We start from the raw sequence: 27,012 nt of genomic DNA on the forward strand, positions 1-27,012 counted from the left end.
TTACGAATTGCATCTTTCTTTCTTGGTTGACTGAACTTTAGTAATTTCCTGTAGAGACAAACATGTGAGAAAATTGTGTGACACCACTACCGACTGACTCAAATTTAGAGAATTCTACTTTGTCCCTATTCTAAATGTAGACAGTCATCCTTTCTTCAGACTTACCTCAATAAGGACACTTTGCAACTTCTCATAAGCCTCCTCTAAGTCATCATTGACAATAAGCATGTCAAACACTCCAGGCTCGTTGCCTAAAATAGGAAAGTGATAAGTCATAACATGGATTATTAGTGGTTCCATCCATATTTTCCAAAGATTTGCAGTACAACTATGTCTATATGGGACAGTAAGGGGGGCCTACTGAGCTCCATGTCAACCCGTGCTGCCTCCAGACGCTTCTGCAGACTCTCCTCTGTCTCCGTATTTCTGTCCCTCAGACGCTTTTCCTGTACACATCAATTGTCCCTATTACAATATCTACATTTCAAGAGTACATTCATACATTTCAAGAGACTCATGTCACTAGCTCAAGGATGACATTTCTAAGGGCTAGCATATGTGATCCGTTTCATGATGTCGCACGTCACTACTTTGCAGAAGAGGCATTTCAATGTTGTTGTTTTTTTTAATCAAAAGGCGTTTTGGGGCAGAAATACCTTCTTGAACATATGTGAACTTTCATGTGCTTTAATAACAAACTTTTATGCCATCTGTAAATACTAATAAACATTTTCAATTACAAGCCTAGTTGGTTTAGCCACTGAAAAATAAAGGGACCTTCCCACTTGCCATGATTTGTTCAGATAATGGATGGGTTGGACATGCTGAGAGAGCAGTTCAGATTGGTTTGCCATGTAGCCAACTTCTGTCTATAACATGAGCTGCTTATGTGTAGTAGACTATCCTGGCTTTTTTGAAAGATAATGTTAGCCATAGAGAACTGCAAAAGTGTGGCTACTCCTCAACAACATTGTTGCCCTGAATTTAGCAGACTCTATGACAAAGATCAGTGGGAAAAGGTTGTGATGGACTGATGTTACTTTCTGCACTCAGTTGACTGGAGTGACTTTATTTTACTAGGCAAGTCAGTTAAGAACAAATTCTTATTTTCAATGACAGCCTAGGAACAGTGGGTTAACTGCCTGTTCAGGGGCAGAATGACAGATTTGTACCTTGTCAGCTTGGGGGTTTGAACTTGCAACCTTCTGGTTACTAGTCCAACGCTCTAACAACTAGGCTACCCTGCCACCCCACAATAACGGGCCAAACACAATAACGGGCCAAACAAGCTATAGCTAGCTACAAACCAAATGGAAAATACACGCTTCTGTGAAGCATTCATCTATATATACGGGTAAGAGTCTCGCTACATTTTCGGAATTTATACGTTTCTACGTATTTTATACGTTCTTGGTCAGAAAGTCGTTGTCATTGCAAGTTAAAGCGTACTAGCGAATGTTAGCTTGCTGACTCGTGTATGATATGTGTAGTAATATTATTCGTATCTCAGAAATATATTTGCATTGCTAGTTATAGCCTAATGTTAGCTAGTTAGCTAACATTGAACCTAGTTGGTTAGCTTTAGCTACCTGCAAATTCATACTCAAGCATTTCATGGGTGGTAGCTAGCTATGCCAATTGTTTGTACTGTGGCTATGGGTTGGGAATATAGTTCATTTATTAGCTAGCTAGCTAGCTACATGTCTGAACAAAAGACTTCACTTCGCAAGTGAATGATTACATGACCCATCAAGTTAGCCAGGCGTATCTGGGGGAGATTACAGCCATCGATTAGATTTCATGAATATGTGTACATGTGTAGACAATAATGACCCATCCACTTAGCTAGATGTGGCTGGGGGATGATTACAGCATTTCCTTCACATGACCCATCAATTTAGACAAGTTTCTGGGTAAGCATAATCTAATAATAAAATTATATTTATATTATATTTTTATCTGGACACTTTGAAAGTCAGATTAGGATATAGGCCAAGGACTAGATAAAGTGTATTTTTACCTGGAGTTTTACCTTATTGTAGGCTACTACTTTCACCACTTTGAGTCTTGAAATCTTTTTTTATTTTCCTTAAAGAGATGGTTGGGGATAAGGTTTAAGAGGGTGTGAACGATGCTGAATAGGTGTAGACAAAGAAGAGCTCACCGCTATTGTAGGTGTACCCAAAAATTCAAGAGACATTTTCTCAAAAGTGGAGTTACAAGTTTATCAAATTTCAAAGCAGAATAACGTTCCCATTCTTCTTCATCTGCAGTGTATGATATACCATTTTGTAGCTCTGAGTCTCTACTTTTATCCAAAAATAGCGGTCCAAGCACAGAACATTGAGGAATGCCAAAATAGACAGTAGTACCCTTTGCGTTGTGTGATTGTGGACTTGTTGCAGAGTTTACAGTCGCTCAGCCATGATAGTATGCGTTCCATTGTGACATTTAAGAGCCTCATTTGATATACTCCATGAGGCTCTTAAATGTTTCATAATGGGCCATGCTGACTATTGTGGCTCTGAACTCTGAGTTGGGCATTACCAGGATCTCTATAGAGGGGGGCTGGATAGAGACATAGATAGGGTCCAGGTCAGTTTGCTTGATGTTCCTCACTCCCTGGATATCCACATCCAGAATGCAGATGAGACCATTGGCCCGCACTTCATCTACAGAAGACTTGCTATGTAGAAAACAGGAAAAAAGTTATGTTCATTCATTGTTTCACAATTCCATTGAACAGCAGAAACAAGAACATATGCATCTTTCCACCTGGTTTTTGCACAGTAGGTTTACAACATGGGGGCTTTTAAACAATACATATGGACAGCGTAAGAGTGGCTATTCCTCACATGCTCCAGTATGAGTCACCGGAATTTTGCAACTCATTTTGATGTCAACAGAAAGTTATTAAAATGTGCTCTACCTTGTTCCATACAGGTTCCCGGAAAACTCTGCATTCTCAATGTACATCCCATCGTCAATATCCTCCTGCATAGCCTCCCTGTTGGAGAAGTGGTAATCTTCAAATAGAGCGGAGAGGAAATGATGTCGTTAATTGCTGAAGCCAGCATTTAAGTTACAAAATCAGAAGTGAAAACCAGAAGTTACAAAACCAAACTTGATTAAAAGGCTGGAGAGCATCACTGATATCCATCGGGGATTACTAACATGACTGAGATGGGTTTACTGACATGATCTGTGTTTATGAGTAAGAGAATGCTACTGTACCTTTGCCATCTACCTCTCCTGGACGTGGGCTCCTTGTTGTATCTGTAAGGACACATTCAATGAGCATTAATGATCAACATCCGTCATCAACATCCAGTCATACGGAATGCCATCCACAACCTTAACCTTATGTGCATTCAAAGACATGCCAGACAACCCTAACTGTATGCCGGTTCTTTTGTTTTCATTGGTCTTCCTTGCAGCCAGCAAGAAGAGGAATGGAGATAGAGGACATCCCTGTGTCACACAGATCCGCACAACCATAACTAAACTGGACATGGATGGTATACGGGAATATCCCACCCCAAGTCCAATGACAAACAGCCTATGCTTGGATACAAATTGGGATACAATAACCCAGACCAAAGTCCTATGACAAACGTGGCCTAGAGGTAGAGAAGGCTGAGGCAGTAAGGACAGATAGGGCCTACTGCTGTCCCACTTCCTGCCAGACAGGATATTGGGATAGGAGTCAAATGGCGGGTGAAGCACAAACGTACGTGACACGCTGAAGCCAAAGACTCCATCGTAATCCCTCAGCAGCATCTTCATAAGAGTGCTCTTCCCTGCCCCCGAGGGGCCGCTCAGAACAACAGGCCTGGGTCCTTCCATAACACTGGAGAGGGAGAGAGGAAATACAATGAAAGATACAGTGAAAAAACAGTTTGTGCTGTAAAATTATGTACATTTAGATTATTCTTTTTTACAAAACCAATGCATTTGCTACACAAATAATCTTAAACTAATTTAATTGAGCCACGCAATCCGTTTTAGACACTTTGTGATAATTTGGGTATGAAATTAAAACATACTAACTTTTGGACAAAACTGCTTCAGTTAGTATTTGGTGGCACCAACCAGGTAAACCAAAACCAAAGCATGGATTGTTGTCTCTCTTTGTACAAAGACTGCTTATAGGGTAGTCGAAGTCTGTGCACGGTTGTGTGATAATAGTGACCTTCTATGCAAAGTAGTGATGACTGGCGTAGCCTTTCACTATTCAGCAGCCCACCACTGTCTAGCCTGCCACTACCATGACCAGGAACATATATACACAAACAATAATGGAATGAAGCACACTCGAGATTTATTCTGTAACCTTCAAAATGATTAAGTCAGGCCCTGACTAACTCCACTCACAGGAGCCAATCTGCGTAGAGTGCTTGGAAGCTAATCAGCTAGCCAGCCTATAGCTAAGCAGTTCTTCCTCTGGCCTTGGGCTCAGATGCTAACGTCTAATCCACTGATCCAGTGAATAAGCCACTATGATTTAATGGCTACGCCACAATCAGACATGGGGGGGGGTAGCCATGTGACTGCACATTAGGACCACACGACGAGTGTCAAGAGGTTTTAAAGGGTTCAACACAAAACCCCACAAAAACCTTAAGAGAAAATTGCATTTTCTACCCCTGAGTGTTTAATCTAGCTAGGTGGTCATCATCACAACTTTCATTTAGATCATAGATGTGCAGCTATTCCAGTAACACAATTCTTCCACGAAACCAACATTAGGTTCCACAACAAATTCATCACGTCAGCGATAGCCCAACTCAACATTATACAAATGGGTAGACATGTGATTTGATGGAGCAGGCTGGATGCTAGGACCTTGTAAGCGGGATTAGGCCAAGGCCCATATTCCACAGTCCACTCCAAAACAGATGCCATGCTCTCAAGGTGCATTTAAAAAGGCCTTTTCGTTAAGTCAATGCAGGTCAATGAGGAAGATTGCATGGGAACGGGTCCAAATGAAGCATCAGGTACAGAGCTGGGTCAACACCCTTACAGTGTATCTGCCAGAAGAAAAGCATATTGGCTTGTCTACTGTTACTCGGACAATAAGGATATTCCCAGATATACACCAGGTTCAAATAGGTGCGTTTCAATTCACTCAGTAGTGGTGGCAAAACACTGGAGGTAATGTCTGAAGCTCTTCATCCTATTGGTGAAAGGATGTTCTTGCTGACTTTAGACTCAGTGGCTAATCAGCCCATCTGACCTATTTCGAGTCCTGTTTGACTCCCTATATCAATGAGGTCGTGACCCTTCAAGGATGTTTCCTGGGAAAACACACTCCAGGCTGTCAAACTCTTTACTTATTTAATTGGAGTGTGTACTAGACTTAACTCGAAGAGAGCCGTAGATCATTGAACCATCACAACCCAGATCCCTGTCTGCTGACCTTAGTTGGGCATTTCATGAAAACAACAGACCAGACTGGCCATAATTGAATAAATGAGTTACGGGTCTATTGCCTAACCCCTTAAGATGACTCAACTTCACAAAGACAACATACCGTAGCTGTTACTGTTATTATATCTAATCATCGTATAACCTTTTCAAATATACGTTGTCAATAATTCAGGGGAATCCTACTAACGCGTACAGCTGAGATCTCCAAGCACGGCAACAAAAGAACATTCAAGGACTACACACTTGTGAATGATTTCCAAATGTCGATGTGGAGTCCATAAAAAGCAATTAGTTGTACAGTAAGTAATTGCCAGGTTACATTGATTACTGAAGACAGACCTCAGTTTCAACTGTATATTAGCTCTGTACTGTATATTAGCTCTGTCCTAATGTATATTAGCTCTGTCCTACTGTATATTAGCTCTGTCCTAATGTATATTTGCTCTGTCCTACTGTATATTAGCTCTGTCCTAATGTATGTTAGCTCTGTCCTACTGTATATTAGCTCTGTCCTACTGTATATTAGCTCTGTCCTACTGTATATTAGCTCTGTCTTTCTTACATCTTTAAAGTTGCATGTTTGTCTTACCTTGTCTCAGTGGCTGTACTGTGTGGCTGTAGAGAAGATGTCTCGAGTGATTGAGACGGAGGAGAGAGCTCTACCTGGGTGTGTGTTTGTGAGTTGTTGGTAGGTGTGTGTCAGACTGATTGACATAGACAGCTTACTGACAGCCTCAATTACCACCTCCTCCCGTCAGCTCATCAGCCAATCGCATGCTGGCATGCTGGCCTTGTTTATCTGAGCCGTCCAAACAGGTAGCGCCTTAATTACTTCAAGTCATGTGACAGGACTGGCCCTGTTGGCTTCTCGGCTCCGTTTTTTCTGATTTGTCACAATGTATCACTGGTCAATCAGGTTGTCGTCCTCAGCTCTTGGCTAACAAACCCTGTTTTAATGATACGCTTCTTAATGAAGGAGGAAATGTGATTAAGGGGAACAAAAGGCCACACCATCATTCACTTTAGTATACACAGACACAGTCGAGGGATATAGAGCTTGTTTGATCTAGTAGATTTGCAGTCTGTAAGTGAGAGGTGGCTGCCCTGGCAGGGTTGGTGTTACATGCAACACTGGTCTCACATAGAGGATGGGTCCAGATTAGGGTTGGGGCGGTCTTTACATTTTGTCAGTCGGGTGATTGTCAAGCAAATAACTGCCGGTACATTTGGAAAAAGTATCATAAATCCATGTAATATAGCCTACACCTTCACAAGAAATCCATGTAATATAGCCTACACCTTCATAATAAATCCATGTAATATAGCCTACACCTTTACAATAAATCCATGTAATATAGCCTACACCTTCACAATAAATCCATGATAAAGAAACATGACATGAAGAAAATGTGGTCTATTTCAGAAGAACAGAATTGCACACTCTTGGGATGTCTTTATGTTAGCCCTGGTCTGGCTATGCCATATTATCACAGCTCAGGAATGCAGGTATAATAATCACAAGGCAGGTAAAACAGATCAATCACAAGGCAGGTGAAACAGATCAAGAAGTGACTGTACCCCCCTGAAACTTGGCATCTTATTCTGGGACATGGTTGACTGGGGTGTTGACAGCAGAAGTCTGCGATGAGGGCTGGATCCAGGATATTCCTGACGGGGACCCAACACCTCTCCACCGGGCCTTAACCCTCCCAGTCAACCAGGTACTGGAATCCCCTGCTTCGAGGTAGAACACTCAGGAGGCTCCTCGCTGTGTATGCCGGATGGCCTTCGATGAGACGGGGGGAGAGGGGTGAGCCCGGAAAAAGGAGACAAAGGGCTGTGAGACAGGGGTTTAATCCTAGATACATGGAAAGTGGGATGTATACGAAGGGTGCGGGGCAACAGAAGGCGAACAGCAGAGGGGCTAAGGACCTTAGAAATGGGGATAGGGCAGATAAAACAGGGGGAAAGGTTGCGGGACTCCACCCGGAGGGGCAGATCCAGAGTGGAAAGCCATACCCTCTGCCCAAGACGGTAGCGGGGAGCAGGGGTCCAGTGGCGGTCCACCTGTCATTGATACCTGGAGATGTTCTTGAGAAGAGCGGCCCGGGCTATCTTCCAGGTACGGCGACGGACGAACATCTGGGCAGAAGGTATGCTGATCTCTTCCTCTTGCTCCTGGAAGAGTGGGGGCTGATATCGCAGGGGACACTCAAAAGGTGAGACCATTAGCAGAACAGAGAAGGGTGTTGCGGTAATATTCCATCCACATGAGTTGCTGGCTCGAGGCAGGGGGATTGGTGGAGACGAGGAAACAAAGAGTCGTTACCAGGTCCGGATTGGCTCGATCTGACTGGCCGTTAGACTGGAGATCAAAACCAGAGGACAGGCTGGCTGACGACCCAATAAGGGTGCAGAACGCCTTCCAGATCCAGGATGTGAACTGAGGACCGCGATCGGAGACCATGTCATCCAGAAGTCCATGGATCCGGTAGACATCCTGCACCATGAGTTGGGCCGTCTCCTTAGCTGAGGGCAACTTAGGAAGGGGGATCAAATGGGTGGCTTTGGAAAACCTATCCACCGCCGTAAGGATGGTGGTTTTGCCATCTGACGGAGGGAGACCTGTGACGAAGTCCAAGGATATATGGGACCAGGGGAGGTGAGGAACAGGCTAAGACCCAGATGCAGACACAGGAGGCGGATAGTATGAGTCTCAGAGTTTATTACAAGGGGCAGGCAATCAGTAGGTCAAGGCAGGCAAATAGTCGTAATCCAAACTGTTGGGGGTTAGTCACAAGACAGGTGAAACAGTTCAGGGTGTGACACATATGGTTGTGGGCTACACTACTTCATTTAGCAGAAAATATTTGCTTTGAATTCCGTGGCATTATTTTATAGTATGAAGAATACAATTGAACATAGCCCGAATGAAACACAAAGGACATTTTCTCCAAACGAGTCGAGGGAGTGCGCACGTGCAACTGTTCAGTGTTGAGCAGCTAACAAAGAAACAGGTCCTCCTATATACTTGATTTAGAGTTATGTCTGCAACTTTAGCTGTGATACAAACGTTGGGCTATATGTTTAGATTTTTAATACATTCTAAGGCTTCATGGATGCAACTCTAATGATCATTTGAAAAAAAATGTATGAAAGGCGTGAACACTGCTTTGCTTGCACCCACTTCATCAGTCTCTCATTCACAATTTGACAAGCACTTGATCATTCCTAGAATTTCCCGGCGGCATCCCCTTTGTGTGGCTGTAATGCCCGCAAAAAAACTATCCATGCCTTTTGCGGCCGGTGGGTGAATATAATCATTATAATTCCCTTCTCCCGACTGCATGCTCCTCTCACCTCTCACTCGCATGGCTCTCTCAGATATTTCAATTCTTATTAGCCAATGCCCGTCACGTGACCAGGTCCTTCTCACAGTCTACAAATGAAGACAAACATTGGGGAAGCAACTGCAAATTCCGGAGTACATATTGAAGATGTTGGAAGGTGTTGATGAGCTGTTAGAGCTATTTCGTCACATTACTAACGCAGCAATGTGCACAAGGCAGAAGGGTATCAGTGCGAATGTTCCAAAATGCTATCAACTAGCGGGAGAACACCATTCTCAAAAGTGACCTCAAATGCGGTTATGCATGTAATGCTTTATTATAAAGGTGCATTTTTTTGTGGTGAAAATGATCACCCCAAACTCACCGCCTTATGTTTGCCAGTTAGGCTCTACACCGGTTGTAAAGCGGACTAATGTGCTTCATTTTAAGACGTTATTTGGCCACTTTAATTGTGATACAAGCCTTATTCAAAACATACAGGCCTACGGGCTAGGCGACGTGAGATGTGCAACTATGATTTGAAAAAGTCCCAAAAAAAAGGCATGAGCTGTTTCTTGCCTTATTGCACACAAGCAGGGCATCGTTCACAAGTGATACTACATCATTCACAAGTGAAAATACATCATTCACAAGAGAAAAAGGCTAATATTGTCACCCATCAGACTATTCTTGATTTAATCCTGTCTTTACACATACTAAATAATATATGTGTGAAATTGGTTTTGATTTACAAAACGAAGCCGGGGGAAAAATATGTCATCAATGCACTTAAATAGCGAATGGAGGACGCTTTTCCCGTGGTTCATTTACATGCCAGCCAGGTAGGCTATACTCCTGTTGTAAAGAGAAGCAATGTGCTTAATATTAGGAAAGTTAAGAAATAAACATGATGTGTTTGTTTAGATTTTTGATAACATTTGCATTGATGTCGGAGTGATTAACGGGACAATAGAGTGCTGAGTACCAGGCAGTTAGCGAGTTTGGTAGGCTACTAATGACCATCAGCATCAGAAGCCTAGTTACCGTGAATAAACGGTCACATGGAATTTGACTGCGCTCGCGAGTCGTGGCCGCTGGTAAATGGTCACCGTAACAGTCCAGATGCTCCTTCCCCTCGGGTCCCGCAACCGTCTCAGGTGAGCTGATAGTATGACATGTGTTATTACATGAGACACTGGCATCTAACTCAATTCCTGGAGGGCAGAGTGTCTGCAGGTTTTCTATTCGCTCCTCCCTTGTAGTTCATTAATTAATTAAGGAATTGATAAGTTAGGAACTCCCCTCACTTGGTTGTCTAGGTCTAGGTGATAACAACAACCAGTAGACAAATAGCTTTTCCCAGGAATTGAATTGGACACCCCTGGCATACAGAGGATGGGTCCTGACGCTACTGATGCGTCATTGTGAAGACTCCCCTTTTACTCTTTGCTCAGCCCATGGAAATAGTCCCCCCCCCTGGCTTCATTCTCTCTCTGTCCATCCCACCCTACTGCCCTACCAGGTCAGACTTAGCTCATATCCTTCGTCTTGGCAGGAACAGTGGGCGGTCAGAACCTGAAAAAAAGCTCAAGAATAGTAGGATTGAATGGCTTAGTCTTGACCTGACCTGGCCTGGGCTGGACTAATCCTGAAGTAACCCATTTGTTTCTTAAAGGACAATTGCATAGACATACAGTATATCAAGGCTCCGGACTGGACAGATCGACATGCAAGGAGCTGCTTGGCTTTTTTATGATCGAACAAATCACACCATAGATAAAAGGGCAACAGGTCAGGACTAATTCGTCGAACTGTGAACATCGTTTAGATCAAGAGACTTGGGTAAAACTTTCTAAAAACCTTTCACGAATAAGAATTAAGGAACTATTTATGAACTAAATAAGTATTTCATTTTTTTGTTGTTGTAAAAGTACAATTCATAAGCGTAACAATAATAATTTACAAAGCATTTAAGCATGTAATAAGCATTTATAATTGTTTACCGGTATTTCATGACAGCTATTATAAAGTGTAAGCATGATGATGGTTTTGATCTATAACGTTGTACACACATTGACTCTAAGGCCGGGATTCAATCCGATCGTGGGTTATAGGCATCGCAGCTTCGAAAAGTCCATTTCCAATTTGAGCCGACACATGCAGCCTTACCGTGACTGGGATCTTTGTGAACACGTTGCCTTTAAACGTCGCAGTGCCTATAACCCTCGATCAGATTGAATCTGGGCCTAAATCAAAAATCGGTGGAATAAATGTTTTTCAATCATATCGTTGTTGTGTAGATATTTATTTTTTTATATGTATTTATGCAATAACCATCTTTTTTTAAAGACACATTGTTTTTTGTAACATTGATTAATTACACTTTGTACTCCTGTACAAAGAAACACAACCTAAACGACAAAACACAAAATAATGAATCTCAAAATATGACAATTGTTATGTTCACACTTTCCTCCCACCTGAACTAACCAAAAAACATGACTTTATCAGAACATGACCGTTAACACAACGGGAGTGTTAATCTTTTTTTCACATACACAATTGAAAACATACACAAAACTATTTACATGTGCTTTATCTTGATAAAAACAGACAAGAATTATTTCTAAAAAGAGTACACAGTATATAATAATAGTCCATAGTGATCTACATCCACCTGAAAGCTTTCCTTCAGTGCCTGAGCGCTGAGAATACTTCAGTTCTTGTCCTTTATTTCATTTATATACCTTACAGGGATTAACGGATTGAGCACAGAGTCCTCCTCTTAGAACTGTCCTGGCTCACTAAAGGTGGAGGCGAGCAGGGTACAAACGAACACCATCCAGCTGGGCGAACCAAAGGTGAAATGTCAAACCTAAAACGTCAAAAGGACATGAGGACTGATCGTTGTGCAATACCCAGTCATGGGTACGATCTATTCATGAGGTTCGCCCCTACTCAGTTCGGAAGGTGTGTGTGTGTGTGTGTGTGTGTGGGGGGGGGGGGGGGGGGGGGGGGGGGGGGGGTAGGTGGGGGGTTAAGGTGCAAAGACAAGAGTGATCTCTGACAGGCCAGCTGCCCTTTATGTCCCCCTCAAAGGTCTGTGCTTCCCCGGCCCCGCTGGGCTACAGATACACCCGTCGCAGGTCCCCAGGTGAAGTTATGGTGTTACACTGTGGACAAAGCTTCTTAGCCCCCTAGAAGACAAAACACAGCCATGCGTGACTGCTTGACAGAAATACCATTTGTTGTATGTAATATCTCTTATATCATGCTCCTTAGCTTTACCGTTATCCGACAGGATTTCTTCCCCTTTTTCTTTATTCTTACCAGTGTGCGAAGCCAGCACTCCTCACAGTGGACGTGCCAGCACTGGATGGAGGTGAGGGGCGTAGAATATGTGTCCTATAGGGACGGACGGACCGACAGACAGACAGACAGTATTGGATTACAGTGCTACACAGTGCCACACATTCCACATTCTGTCCTGTTCCCACTCTGATTAAATGGGAGACAGCTGTCACTAGATGGCGCTAAGTGTCTGTATCTGCTGTATTAGTGCCGCTTGAGAGGATGGATGAGTGGATGGATGAGTTAAGTGGCTAGGATGGATGAAACAGCTACCCCTTGACTTTTTGCACATGTTGTTACGCTACAGCCTTATTCTAAAATGAAAATGAATTAAATTGTTTTCCCTCCCGTCATCAATCTACACACAATACCCCATAATGACAAAGCAAAAACTGGGTTTTAGATTTGTTTAAAATGTATAAAAAATGAAACACTGAAATATCACATTATCACAACATCAACATATTCAGACCTTTACTCAATACTTTGTTGAAGTGCATTTGGCAGCGATTACAGCCTCAAGTGTTCTTGGGTATGAAGCTACAACCTTGGCACACCTGTATTTGGGAAGTTTCTCCCATTCTCTGCAGATCCTCTCAATCTCTGTCAGATTGGATGGGGGAGCGTTGCTGCACAGCTACTTTCAGGTCTCTCCAGAGATGTTCGATCGCGTTCAAGTGCAGGCTCTGGCTGGGCTACTCAAAGACATTCAGAGACTTGTACTGAGCCAGTCCTGCGTTTTTTTGGCTGTGTGCTTAGGTTTGTTGTCCTGTTGGAAGGTGAACTGAGGAGTGGCTTCCATCTGGTCACACTACCATAAAGGCCGGATAGGTGGAGAGCTGCAGAGATGTTTGTCCTTCTCAATGGTTCTCCCATCTCCACAGAAGAACTCTGGAGCTCTGTCAGAGTGACCATCGGGTTCTTGGTCACCTACCTGATCAAGGCCCATCTCCCTCGATTGCTCAGGTTGGCCGGGCGGCCAGTTCTAGGAAGAGTCTTGGTGGTTCCAAACTTCTTCCATTTAAGAATGATGGAGGCCATTGTGTTCTTGGGAACCTTCAATGCTGCAGAACATTTTCACAACCCTTCCCCAGACCTGTGCCTCGACACAATCCTGTGTCGGAGCTCTATGGACAATTCCTTTGACCTCATGGCTTGGCTTTTGCTCTGACATGCACTGTCAACTGTGGGACCTTATATAGACAGGTGTGTTCCTTTCCAATCAATTGAATTTACCACAGGTGGACTCCAATCAATTTGTAGAAACATCTCAAGGATGATCAATGGAAACAGGATGCACCGGAGCTCAATTTCGAGTCGAATAGCAAAGGGTCTGAATACTTACGTATATAAGGTAAGAAAAAAAATATATATTTGCAAAAATATCAAATAACCTGTTTTCGCTTCATCATTATGGGGTATTGTGTATAGATTGGTGAATCCATTTTAGAATAAATCTGTAATGTAACAGAATGTAGAAAAAGTCAAGGGGTCTGAATACTTATGCACTGTGATAAATTCCTCAAAAGTCCGGATTAAATCAATTGTTCAATTGGAATGTGCTTACTTTGGGTCTCATAGTGTGTTTAATTAGTTCAACGGAAGGTTATCAGGATACAAGTCAGTGCTTCTGTTGAACTAGATTCCTCCCAGTGCTGCTATCCTAAACTAGCCTGGTCCCAGACGCCTTTGTGCTCTTATCCAAGTCAATTGTTCATTGTCAAGATAAACAATGATAATGAGTAACAAGGAGTTGGCATGACAGCACAAACAGGCTGGGATTCAGGCCATACACTCACCATACAGATGAGACATTTGTATCTGTCTCCTCTGGACATCTGCTTCTCTAGGTCTCGTATCCGGGTTTTTAGTGCATCGAGCGTCATGAGTGCCGAATCCTCAGAGACCCTGAACACACACACACACGCACACACACACACACACACACACACACACACACACACACACACACACACACACACACACACACACACACACACACACACACACACACACACACACACACACACACACACACACACACACACACACACACACACACACACACACACACATATTCAGTGAGAGAGAAAGGGAGTGAGGGGGACAGGAGAAGAAGAGGCCAGAGTCATTTATAAATCGAATACTGATTAAATGATTAGCTGGTATACATGTACATAGAGCATGTATTTTAGGAGCAGTCACATTGCCAGCATTCACTGTCTCATTTATCATGGGAAGAGAAAACAGTGCTGAGAGAGGGGGAGGGCAAGTACCACACACACAGGCACACTCACATTCATACACACTCAGTCACCACCAGGCTTTCTCTATGAGTTGAGCTTGATTTATAGATGAGCTTAGGGAAAAGACAGAGTTTAGGTTGGGATTTTTGGGAGCACCACGTAGTTAATGGTAATGTGGAACATTTTCACAATTTAATTTTCAGAACTTACATCTCTATGTCACAGTTTTTACAGGTCCTGTGTACAGAGGTAATGCTGTTGTCCAGTTTATTGCGTTCTCCGTTGCTGGTGGACGGACATCCTGTAGCAAAAGAGGACTATCATTTTAAATTGGGACATCGCCAATCATTACAGTTTTTCTCAATCACGTACAAGCATATTGCAAAACTCTGTGGCCTTTTGCAAAACAGTAAATGCGTTTTCTAAATGTAGTCGCCTTCTCAAAACAGAAATACATTGATCAAAACGAAATTCTACCATCAACATTGCAAGCGCATTCATCAAAAGAACACGACTGCCTCCTATAAAAAAGATTACCGCATCCATAGCTACTTAACTCGCGAGTCCAAGCACAGGAAACAGAAAGTTAGTCTGTGTTTTAGAAATCCCAGTAGATCAACACATTTCCTGGGCAGTCAGCAAATCCTCATAGACAGAAGTAAAACTATCCAAAGTTGCATGATTATGGGCAACTACTCTCCTTTTATATGCAGGAATCGACCCACCATTTCCTGGTTGCTAAAATTCTAATAGTTCGCCTAATTTCTGGTTATGTGACAAAACAAGCAGTCATTGTATAGAGTATAATCGTCCCATCTAAACCAAGAAATATTGTATTTTTAGCTATTTGAAAGTCAAAAAACTAAAGAACGGGACGCATAGAAATAGCGAACATTGAACATACCTACTGCTTCTTAGACTTGCTTTCAATGACAATGAGAGATCTATAACTCTCGCTTCTATGTGAATTTGGTCGGGCCGCCCAAAAACGTACACATTGTAGCTCTAACGGCGAATTTTGCATTCACTGCTGACAATTGTATTTAATGGTTTGCAAAAGGTGGTCTAAGATATGCAAGTCGGGGAACCAAGGCAAGAAAATGATCAAAAGTTGTGTAAATGTATTTGAGCATTTGATCATTGCTGTTCTGCTTTAGATACATTTCAACACAGATCCAAAAATTGCTTGTACACTACTGAGAAAAAGTGTATTATCCAACTAATGAAGTACGACACATGAGCTCATTCGAAACACAACATGTACTGATACCGTAGCTGTTCTCACCCTCATTTGTCCATTTTGAATGGTCCAGAGTTCCAACACTGAGAAACAAAAGTAGGATCGTATTTAGACCTAACAAGACAGTTAGTGCAGATAATAATAACAACACAAAAACTAAGCATTGTTGTGTGGCAATGGGAACATAGAAACAGGCCATGGAAGTACGGCCCGTGGCGGTGCGTACTTTAAAACAGCCCCCCTCAGTGCTTTCCTCTCCTCCACCTCCCCGGGCTCCCGTTGTGAACAGGGGATGATGTCTGCCTCTGTATATCTGGATCACCAGGCTAAGGAAACATAAACATGCAGTGGGAACAACAGAAATATACATGGTCGAATGGATGTTCCAACTGAGGGGAATATAAACTCTTTATGTTGTGTGCTGCATTTCTCACCGTAGGTTCATTTCTTCTTTCTATGTCTGACTGTTCTGCTGCATTCAACAAAGGCACATTTGTTCCCTTGTTGAATTGTTTGTTCTGTGTGCAACAATGTTAACTTCTTCAATGCTGCCACACTCTCGTCGATCGTGTGGAATTTCGGGGGATTGGTCAATTAGAAGGATACTGTGCTCTGCCGTAGTCCACGGTGTCGTCTCCATCAACGTCCAGGTCAGCATCACTGTCACCACGGCCCTCATTAGATGTGCTGCTGCTCACAAATACCGACCCTGAGGAGAGCCTCATTATTATCTCCATCCCAAATGGCACTCTATTCCCTATATGGCGCACTACTTTTGCACTGTAAAGGGAACCAGGTGCCATTTGGTACATACCCTCTCTGGCATCCTCACTTTCACCTAGCACATTCTCACACGGTAGACAGTGTCATGTTGACTATTGAGTGCTAAGAGCAGATGTTCAGGGCCAATGAGAGGTGAGACGTTTTTGCCTGTCTAAGGCCATTGAAAGGTGACACTTGAAAACCCCATTTTCAGTAGTAAATTATGAAAACTTCAAAATGGGTGGAGTGTTTCATAACATTTCTCCATGTCACCTACAGTATCTCCCCTTTTCTGCAACAAGGGTCAAAGAATTCCGGGAACGTTCCCACAATTCCATGGTTTTCCAGACATCCTGGTTGGAAGAGTCCTGGAATTAGGAGGGGAATATGATTTCTGGAATACCTGGAAATGTTGGAACCCTATCTGCAACCCATATGCTCAGGGTAGAGCTGTCTTAGATAAGGGAGTGCAAATTCAGCCTTATAGATACTGCAGCATTTTTTTTTAAATTCTAGCTTTATTTTCCTAGGCAAGTCAGTTGAGAACAAATTCTTATTGACGGCCTAGGAACAGTGGGTTAACTGCCTGTTCAGGGGCAGAACGACAGATTTGTACCTTGTCAGCTCGGGGATTTGAACTTGCAACCTTTCGGTTACCAGTCCAATGCTCTAACCACAAGGCTACCCTGCCGCCCCAATCTGGACGGAAAGGTCCAGTGTCTTTCTCACCGCCACCCAGTCACATTATCGACCCCACTGCACCAGACCCAAGACCCAGTCAGAGGGTCACCCAGTTACCTTTAAACCCCCCCAGCATGGAGGTCATCTGTAACCTCCTCCGCTCCCTCCACTGCTCCCCCTCTCCTCCCAGGTCCACCAAAATGTCCTGGAAAGACACAAACACGGGACATGTATGCATAATGAAGCCACGCAGCCAGACACATACACACAAACTCACACACACACAGACACACACACACACCATTTCTTTTTTGCCTAACGCAAATGCATATCTCACAGCCCTTGGTTGTCACTGATGTATCTCCTAGGGGTAACCTAAGGTACAGCAGAAACATGGCCACGCTGAGCCTAATGGGCAGTAAACAATATCAGGGGTTTAAGCATAGATGGGCACAACACTCTTTTAACCTGTTTCAGGACCAATTCACCTGCCCTATCCGTCATCAATCTTTCTAAGACATCCAGTACGGTATACAATATGACGGCTGCCAAGGAATAGCCAGGCTTGCTGTCGCGTAGGTTAGCATTTGAATCATGAATCTTGTTCTGGAGGCGGCTCTGCAGTGGTCACTAGCTGGCAGTCACAAAGTCATAAAATTGGATTTAAAACCTGTCACAGATCCCCCCGGAACATTCATGACGTACACCTGGCCCCTATTCCCACTGTTTGCTTAGAATTTCTCGGTCTCAACCTTTAAGTCTTTACTGAAGACTCATCTCTTCAGTGGGTCATATGATTGAGTGTAGTCTGGCCCAGGAGTGGGAAGGTGAACGGAAAGGCTCTGAAGCAACGAACCGCCATTGCTGTCTCTGCCTGGCCGGTTCCCCTCTTTCCACTGGGATTCTCTGCCTCTAACCCTATTACAGGGGCTGAGTCACTGGCTTACTGGGGCTCTCAAATGCCGTCCCTGGAAGGGGTGCGTCACCTGAGTGGGTTGATTCACTGCTGTGGTCATCCTGTCTGGGTTGGCGCCCCCCCTTGGGTTGTGCCATGGCGGAGATCTTTGTGGGTTATACTCAGCTTTGTCTCAGGATGGTAAGTTGGTGGTTGAAGATATCCCTCTTGTGGTGTGGGGGCTGTGCTTTGGCAAAGTGGGTGGGGTTATATCCTTCCTGTTTGGCCCTGTCCGGGGGTGTCCTCGGATGGGGCCACAGTGTCTCCTGACCCCTCCTGTCTCAGCCTCCAGTATTTATGCTGCAGTAGTTTATGTGTCGGGGGGCTGGGGTCAGTTTGTTATATCTGGAAAACTTCTCCTGTCCAATTCGGTGTCCTGTGTGAATCTAAGTGAGCGTGCTCTAATTCTCTCCTTCTCTCTCTCTTTCTCTCTCTCGGAGGACCTGAGCCCTAGGACCATGCCCCAGGACTACCTGACATGATGACTCCTTGCTGTCCCCAGTCCAATTGGCCATGCTGCTGCTCCAGTTTCAACTGTTCTGCCTTATTATTATTCGACCATGCTGGTCATTTATGAACATTTGAACATCTTGGCCATGTTCTGTTATAATCTCCACCCGGCACAGCCGGAAGAGGACTGGCCACCCCACATATGCTCTCTCTAATTCTCTTTCTTTCTCTCTCTCGGAGGACCTGAGCCCTAAGACCATGCCCCAGGACTACCTTACATAATGACTCCTTGCTGTCCTCAGTCCACCTGGCCGTGCTGCTGCTCCAGTTTCAACTGTTCTGCCTTATTATTATTCGACCATGCTGGTCATTTATGAACATTTGAACATCTTGGCCATGTTCTGTTATAATCTCCACCCGGCACAGCCAGAAGAGGACTGGCCACCCCACATAGCCTGGTTCCTCTCTAGGTTTCTTCCTAGGTTTTGGCCTTTCTAGGGAGTTTTTCCTAACCACCGTGCTTCTACACCTGCATTGCTTGCTGTTTGGGGTTTTAGGCTGGGTTTCTGTACAGCACTTTGAGATATCAGCTGATGTACGAAGGGCTATATAAATAAATTTGATTTGATTTGATTGTATTTGTATACAGACTCAGCAAAAGAAGAAACGTCCTCTCACAGTCAACTGCGTTTATTTTCAGCAAACTTAACATGTGTAAATATTTGTATGAACATAACAAGATTCAACAACTGAGACATAAACTGAACAAGTTCCACAGACATGTGACTAACAGAAATGGAATAATGTGTCCATGAACAAATGGGGTGTCAAAATCAAAAGTAACAGTCAGTATCTGGTGTGGCCACCAGCTGCATTAAGTACTGCAGTGCATCTCCTCATGGACTGCACCAGATTTGCCAGTGTTTGCTGTGAGATGTTAACCCACTCTTCCACCAAGACACCTGCAAGTTCCCGGACATTTCTGGGGGGAATGGCACTAGCCCTCACCCTCCAATCCAACAGGCCCCAGACATGCTCAATGGGATTGAGATCCGGGCTCTTCGCTGGCCATGGCAGAACACTGACATTCCTGTCTTGTAGGAAATCACTCACAAAACAAGCAGTATGGCTGGTGGCATTGTCATCCTGGAGGGTCATGTCAGGATAAGCCTGCAGGATTGACCTGCAAATTGATCCCGCTCCAGAGTACAGGCCTCGGTGTAACACTCATTCATTCGACGATAAACGCGAATCCGACCATCACCCCTGGTGAGACAAAACCGTGACTCATCAGTGAACAGCACTTTTTGCCAGTCCTGTCTGGTCCAATCGCTGGATTTGTGCCGATAGGCGACGTTGTTGCCTGTGATGTCTGGTGAGGACCTGCCTTACAACAGGCCTACAAGCCCTTAATCCAGCCTCTCTCAGCCAATTGCGGACAGTCTGAGCACTGATGGAGGGATTGTTCGTTCCTGGTGTAACTCGGGCATTTGTGGTTGCCATCCTGTACCTGTCCCACTGATGTGATGTTCAGATGTACCGATCCTGTGCAGGTGTTGTTACACGTGGTCTCCCACTGTGAGGATGATCTGCTGTCCGTCCTGTCTCCCTGTAGCACTGTCTTAGGCATCCTGAAAAGGATGTTTCATTTTTTGCTGAGTTTATGTGCCCTTTGGTTTCCATTGGGCTATCGATTATTGTTACAATGTCCGTTGGTGCGTGTGAGTACCTGTGCTGTGTGTTTTGGGCTTTGGTGCCCTTGTGAATTGTGCAGATGATTACGGTCTCATCCCGTGTGTTAATCATTGTGTGCGTGTGTTATTTGTTCAAGGTACACCTCGCTCTTTTGTTTGGGTTTCAACCCTGTCTTTTTGTTACGTGTTTGTCTGGTATTCCTCCCCATGCTTTGGCACGCCGTAATTTTGGGTATAATTTAAAAAAATATTACGCATTCCTGCGCCTGTCTCCCGAATCATTCATGCCAACCTTACAAAACCAGACCCTAACCTTAACCACACTGCTAACCCTAATGGCTAACCCTAACAAAAGGCACACAAAAAACCATGCATTTTTACAATATAGCTAATTTTGACTTTGCATCTGGCCTATCTAAGAGGAAATTTCTCAGTTTTGCATCCAGGACAACACTCACGACAATATATTTCTACTTGCTGCTGTCGCCCAAAACACACAGCACAGGTACTCACACGCACCAACGGACATTTAAGAATATACCTGAACTTCGTCAGCTTTCCTCCTCTTCAGCTTGCCGATCCGGACTGAAAGAGCACCCACACAGACAGACATGCAGAAAGGGTTAACTAGAATATGTCCGTAGAGCTAAGTATTAGAAATTGGCTGCACAACTTCTTATTTGGAGTGAATGAGCAACACACGGTACAGTAAACACCCAAATGAAGGAGGTAAAGTAGAGAGGTATTGCTTCTGCTTTCTAACAATGGGGGTAAACATGAAAGATGCTACTAATAATAAATATAGACTGGAATACAGACAAATACATGCACAAGCACGCAACACACAGTCTTGTAAAACTAACCTTGTGGGGACACACAATGCAGTCCCATTCAAAATCCCATTTTCCCTATCCCCTAATCCTAAACCTAACCCTAATTCTAACCCTAACACTAATTCTAACCTTAACTCTAAACCCCCTAGAAATAGAATTTGACATAGTGGGGACTAACAAAATGTCCCCAGTTGGTCAACATTTTTGTTTGTTTACTATTCTTGTGGGGACTTCTGGTGCCCACAAGTATAGTTAAATACGTCCACCCACCCACCCACCCACACACCACACACACGCCCACACGCACGCACACACACACACCCTATCCCAACCCACACACTCAATGACACACACAATAAGAAACATAACACAGTAGAACAACAACTATGGACTCCCTTTTTTTATTGTTTTCTTAACTGCAGATTGCCTATGGGGACATTAACTTTTAGTAGAGTGTAATTTCAGTAGGATGACAGTAGCCACCAGGGACAGAGAGCCACTAACCATGACCCACCCAGATAATGAGGGTTAAGGAGATGGTAATAGATGAGGGCCTTGGATGTGTCCCAAATGGAAAACTATTCCCTTTATGGTACACTACTTTGGACCAGGGCCAATGAGGATCTGGTCAAAAGTAGCACACTATATAGGGAATAGGGTGCCATTTGAGAGCCATTTGAGGCGCTGCTCTTGTCAAACGGACAAAAAAAAGACAGACTGATTAACTAACACCTAGAAGAGGCCAATCTTCTCCCTAACGTCTCTTTAGAAACTCATTATACTGTACTGTATAATCTGTCATTAAAGCTAGTAGACCTCAACAAAGCCAACTGAGACCTATTCACGCTGGAGACAGAGGAAGAGGAAAGGTAGGTTTCTCTACTGGATACTGGACAAACCATGGTTTCAGAAGTAACTACTTATACACGTGTACTGCACAGCGAAGATATGGCGTATAATCAGCAGACTACAAGCTACAATGTGGAAATAATTTGCTCTTGTCAAAAAAATGTTATGTGTTTATGGTTGAAAAACCAAAAGTCTGTTTCCCAAAATGTCTAATTTATTTAAAAAAAATAGTCTGTGAGTCTAGTCTGTGAGAATAATTCTCAATATAATTATTAGTATATAAAGTCGGCCATATTGTGGCTCGTGCATCTTACCAGTTTGTGTGCTGTCTGGGGTTAGGGGAGTTTCGTTGTGGAGATGAAATGGGGTGGGTTTGGCGTAGCACCTGCACCAGCAGAGGTAATCGACTGTTAACATATCATGAGGTGAAAGGTCAAGGGGTTAACAGATCCTCTGCTTGTGTTGGTGCTAGGTCAAAAAGTTACAGTTCTCTCAGTGACAGTTGTAGGGACAGTCAGACTGGTTGCTCAGTTGCCCCCAGTTCAATGCCTCTTCTAACAATCTCCATAAATATATCCTACCCGATGATTGGCCTTTTGAGTATAATTTTGCAGTCAAATACCCCGTTGCAAAAGCAGTAATCCAACTACCCCACCCATCTGAACCAACAAGAGCTCTTCTTTGAAATCATAATTATTTCTGACCACATACCATTCAGTCTTGTATGTCTGTTGGTCCTCACACGAAGAAACGTCTGTGGAATAAGAAGAGAAGATAAATCTACTCACAAAAGAACTGTCAAGTGTGTGTGTGTGTGTAGGGAAGCGGGAAGCACCTACCTGGTATCTGTCTGAGTGGGGGTCTTCAGGTGGGTAGGGGGGAGAGGCGGGAGATCCCCCCTCACGTTTAATGTGCAGAGATAGTGAGAGGGACTACGGACAAAGCGCAGAGTCAAAGAAAGGTGTGTGTGTGTGTGTGTGTGTGTGTGTGTGTGTGTGTGTGTGTGTGTGTGTGTGTGTGTGTGTGTGTGTGTGTGTGTGTGCATGTCAGTGCACGTTTTTTGCACATTTTGTTATATTACAGCCTTATTCTAAAATAGACTACATAATTTTTTGGACTTTTTTGCAAATGTATAACATGTTTTTTAACTGAAATACTGAAATACGTATTCAAACCCTTTGCTATGAGACTTCGAAATTGAGCTCATGTGCATCCTTGATTGGAGTCCACCTGTGGTAAATTCAATTGATTGGACATGATTTGGAAAGGCACACACCTGCCTATGTAAGGTTCCACAGTTGACAGTGCATGTCAGAGCAAAAATCAACCCAGGAATTGTCTGTAGAGCTCCGACACAGGATTGTGTCGAGGCACAGATCTGGGGAAGGGTACCAAAACAATTCTGCAGCAATGAAGATCCCCAAGAACACAGTAGCCTCCATCATTCTTAAATGGAAGAAGTTTGGAACCACCAAGACATCCTAGAGCTGGCCGCCTGGCCAAACTGAGCAATCAGGGGAGAAGGCCCTTGGTGAGGGAGGAGACCAAGAAACCGATGGTCACTCTGACAGAGCTCCAGAGTTCTTCTGTGGAGATGGGAGAAACTTCCAGAAGGACAACCATCTCTGCAGAACTCCGCCAGTCAGGCCGTTATGGTAGTGACCACATGGAAGCCACTCCTCAGTAAAAGGCACATAACAGCCTACTTGGAGTTTGCCAAAAGGCACCCAGACCATGAGAAACAAGATTCTCTGGTCTGATGAAACCAAGATTGAACTCTTTGGCCTGAAAGCGTCACATCTGGAGGAAACCTGGCACCAACTCCACGGTGAAGCATGGTGGTGGCAGCATCATGCTGTGGGGATATTTTTCAGCAGCAGGGACTGGGAGGATCAAGGGATAGATGAACGGAGAAAAGTAGAGTGAGATCCTTGATGAAAACCTGCTCCACAGCGCTCAGGACCTCAGACTGGGGGTGAAGGTTCACCTTACCAAAAGGAAAATGACCCAAAGCACATAGCCAAGACAACGCAGGAGTGGCTTCGGGACAAGTCTCTGAATGTCCTTAAGTGGCACAGCCAGAACCCGCATTTAAACCCAATCTATCATCTCTGGAGAGACCTGAAAATAGCTGTGCAGCGACGCTCCCCATCCAACCTGACAGAGCTTGAGAGGATCTGCTTGAGAGGATCTGCAGAGAAGAATGGGAGAAACTCCCCTAATACAGCTTGTAGCGTCATACCCAAGAAGACTTGAGGACTTGAGGCTGTAATCGCTGCCAACGATACTTCAACAAACTACTGAGTAAAGTGTCTGAATACTTTTGTAAATGTGACTTTAAAAAAATGAAACCTGTTTTTCCTTTGTCGTTATGGGGTATTATGTGTAGATATATGAGAGAAAAAACAACAATTTAATTCATTTTAGAATAAGACTGTAACGTAACAAAATGTGCAAGAAGTCAAGGGGTGACTATAAGTGCATGTATTTACCTTTGAAGCCCCTAGTGGATTGTCCCTCTGCACTGAATTAATACTGTCCAAAGGAAGATAGAAAAGAACATTTGAAGGGTTCCCAGACAGGAAACAAATGCTACAATATTGAACATTGACACTGTTTATTGTTGCTTATTTTCCATGCCAGTGGTACCGATAGCCTATCTAATGTCCAAGGTTCACATACATGCGCACACAACACACAACACACGCACACACACCTAGTACCCAAGGGCCATGTTTAATTTGAAGCCATTATTGTCCTCAGCACGGTTGTTAAGCAGATTTGGCAAGTAATGTCTTTATTGGACAAATCATTCTTGTGGCTTAAGCAAGTAGTGTGTGTGTGTGTGTGTGTGTGTGTGTGTGTGTGTGTGTGTGTGTGTGTGTGTGTGTGTGTGTGTGTGTGTGCGTGCGTGCGTGTGTGCGCATGTTAGCTAATTATGGGCATTGAGAGCAGGCATTATAGAGGCATTATATTGGCCTAGCTGTAGGAAGTGTCGCCTGGGGCAGATGGGCCGTTATGAAATATGCTGAGAAAAATGAGGCACCTTGTAAACATTACACTCCAGTGACAAAGGAGACAGGAAATATGATGGAGGGGCCCTCCAGCTATCTGTAAATATTAATAATCACAACCACATCTGGAAGCACTAAACGAGAGAGAGAGAGAGAGAGAGAGAGAGAGAGAGAGAGAGAGAGAGAGAGAGAGAGAGAGAGAGAGAGAGAGGGAAGGAGGGAGAGAGAGAGAGAGAGAGAGAGAGAGAGAGAGAGGGAGGGAGAGAGAGAGAGGAGACAGAGTGAGAGAGAGGATAAAGAATAAAGAATAAAGAATGAAAGACACCGAGAAAGAAAGACGGGAGGTGAAAAGAAAGAAAAGGATCAACTACAGTATGTAGTAAAGACCAATCGAGTACACGTATGTGCAGTCTTTTGTATGCCTACCTGATTTGTAACTGTGTCAGTCTGCCCATCTCCTGCTCCATGTGCTCCTGTAGCTCACCTGGTCGTAACACAGCATGGCACACAGGACACACTGGGGCCTGGGAGTCATACAGGATGTTCCCCTTACCTACTGACACAGAGAGGGAGGAGGCAAGAGTACGTCATTCGAATATTCGGTGTCAAATCACATTCAGGTTTAACACACACACGTGCTCGAAAACGCTAGCGCTCACACACACACACACACACACACACACACACACACACACACACACACACACACACACACACACACACACACACACACACACACACACACACACACACACACACACACACACACACACACACACACACACACTCACACACACTCACACACACTCACCCCCACCCTGTCAGTGAGCCTACATCATAGGCTGTCAATGGGAACATTAGCCCAGCCCACCCGGCCCATTGGGTTTCACTGATGGTATATGGCCATAAGCAGCCAGCTGGGAAGGGAGTTATACTATATCAACATTTTACCAGGTAAATGAGGTGTTTTACTCCTGAGAGCCATTAATCACATGTAGAAAGGTATGGCCATCTCTCTGCATCGTATTTCCCTCTACACCTCAACACCAGACTGGAGAAGGCCATAACATAGCCATTACAGAGGGAATATACAGCACGGTCAATAGCAATGGCATGAATAAAAACAAAGGCCTCATACAGTAGGCCGACTTATCAACATTTCACATAATTCAGCAGACGTTCTTAACCAGAGCAAATTACAGTGGTGAGGGTTAAACATTTTCATACTGGTCCCCCATGGGAATTGAACTCACAAACCCTGGCAATGCAAGTGCTATGCTCCACCAAGTGAGCCACACAGATGTTCAACCCGAGAGCCTATTAGGGGCCTGCAGCATGTATAGTCACCTATCTGCTTCCCTCAGGAACCTATTACACAACACATCAGCGACACTCATAAAGGACAAAATACATGACATGTGGCATGCTGGGAGCAGGTTGGCGTCCCCTCTGACATCAGCTGAGCTACGAGTGCCTAATGAGGACCCAAATAGGGAAAAAATGGTTGCTGAATAAAACATGGCCGCAAATAGCAACAAAAAAAACACTCAGTGTCCTTGGGAAAGTGACAGGTCATTCTGTGTTCCTCGCGCCTTTTTTGCATCCCTCGCGGAAGCCTAAATGAGTTTTCCCGACACGCATCGAGCGTTGCCGGGCTTTCAGCGCTCCCCGGCCCGGAACACGCAGGCATTAGTAAACAATGAAATCTCGGGGCTGAAATTGAATTTATAACCACATTACCTGGTGAGATAAGCGTCTCTGAATGGCGCCATGATAAGAGGAATGGGATTTGATTTTCAGGTGGTTTATTGTCCCCATTTTTGTAGACTCTCCCTCCCCATCCTCCCTCCACCATATCCTGTCAACTCTTGTCTGCACCAGGCAACCTCCATGTTAGGGATGGTTTCCCAGCCCTGATTGAAGCTATATCTGTCCTAAAAAGCACTTTAATGACCAAGACTTAATTATGGCTCGTGTGTGTGTATGTGTGTGTGTGTATGTGTGTGTGTGTGTGTGTGTGTGTGTGTGTGTGTGTGTACCTGCATGCGTGCACATTCGTGGCATCAACATCACAACCACCCTGTACACATGCTTCCTCCCCCTCCTTTCCCACATCTCTCCCTCCCATAGCTGCGGGAAGTAGCTAAAACAAAATATATGACAAAAAAAAAATATATA

The 27,012-nt window shown here is 44.1% G+C and overlaps 1 protein-coding gene and 1 pseudogene across 1 annotated transcript; both read right to left on the minus strand.

Annotated features, from left to right (window-relative positions):
• On the minus strand, nt 1-3,846 carry LOC135511430 (guanylate kinase-like). Its single transcript, XM_064932938.1, has 7 exons — nt 3,735-3,846; nt 3,235-3,276; nt 2,930-3,026; nt 2,548-2,686; nt 362-446; nt 166-251; nt 1-48 (listed from the first exon to the last, which is right to left on the minus strand). Exons 1-7 carry the CDS (start codon nt 3,844-3,846, stop codon nt 1-3), a joined length of 609 nt encoding a protein of 202 aa, XP_064789010.1.
• Nucleotides 3,847-11,783: 7,937 nt separating this feature from the next.
• LOC135512561 (E3 ubiquitin-protein ligase RNF220-like) overlaps nt 11,784-27,012 on the minus strand; it is a 46,156-nt pseudogene continuing 30,927 nt past the window's right edge.

The sequence above is a fragment of the Oncorhynchus masou genome, chromosome 24 (assembly GCF_036934945.1).
Source record: "Oncorhynchus masou masou isolate Uvic2021 chromosome 24, UVic_Omas_1.1, whole genome shotgun sequence".
Taxonomy (NCBI): domain Eukaryota; kingdom Metazoa; phylum Chordata; class Actinopteri; order Salmoniformes; family Salmonidae; genus Oncorhynchus; species Oncorhynchus masou.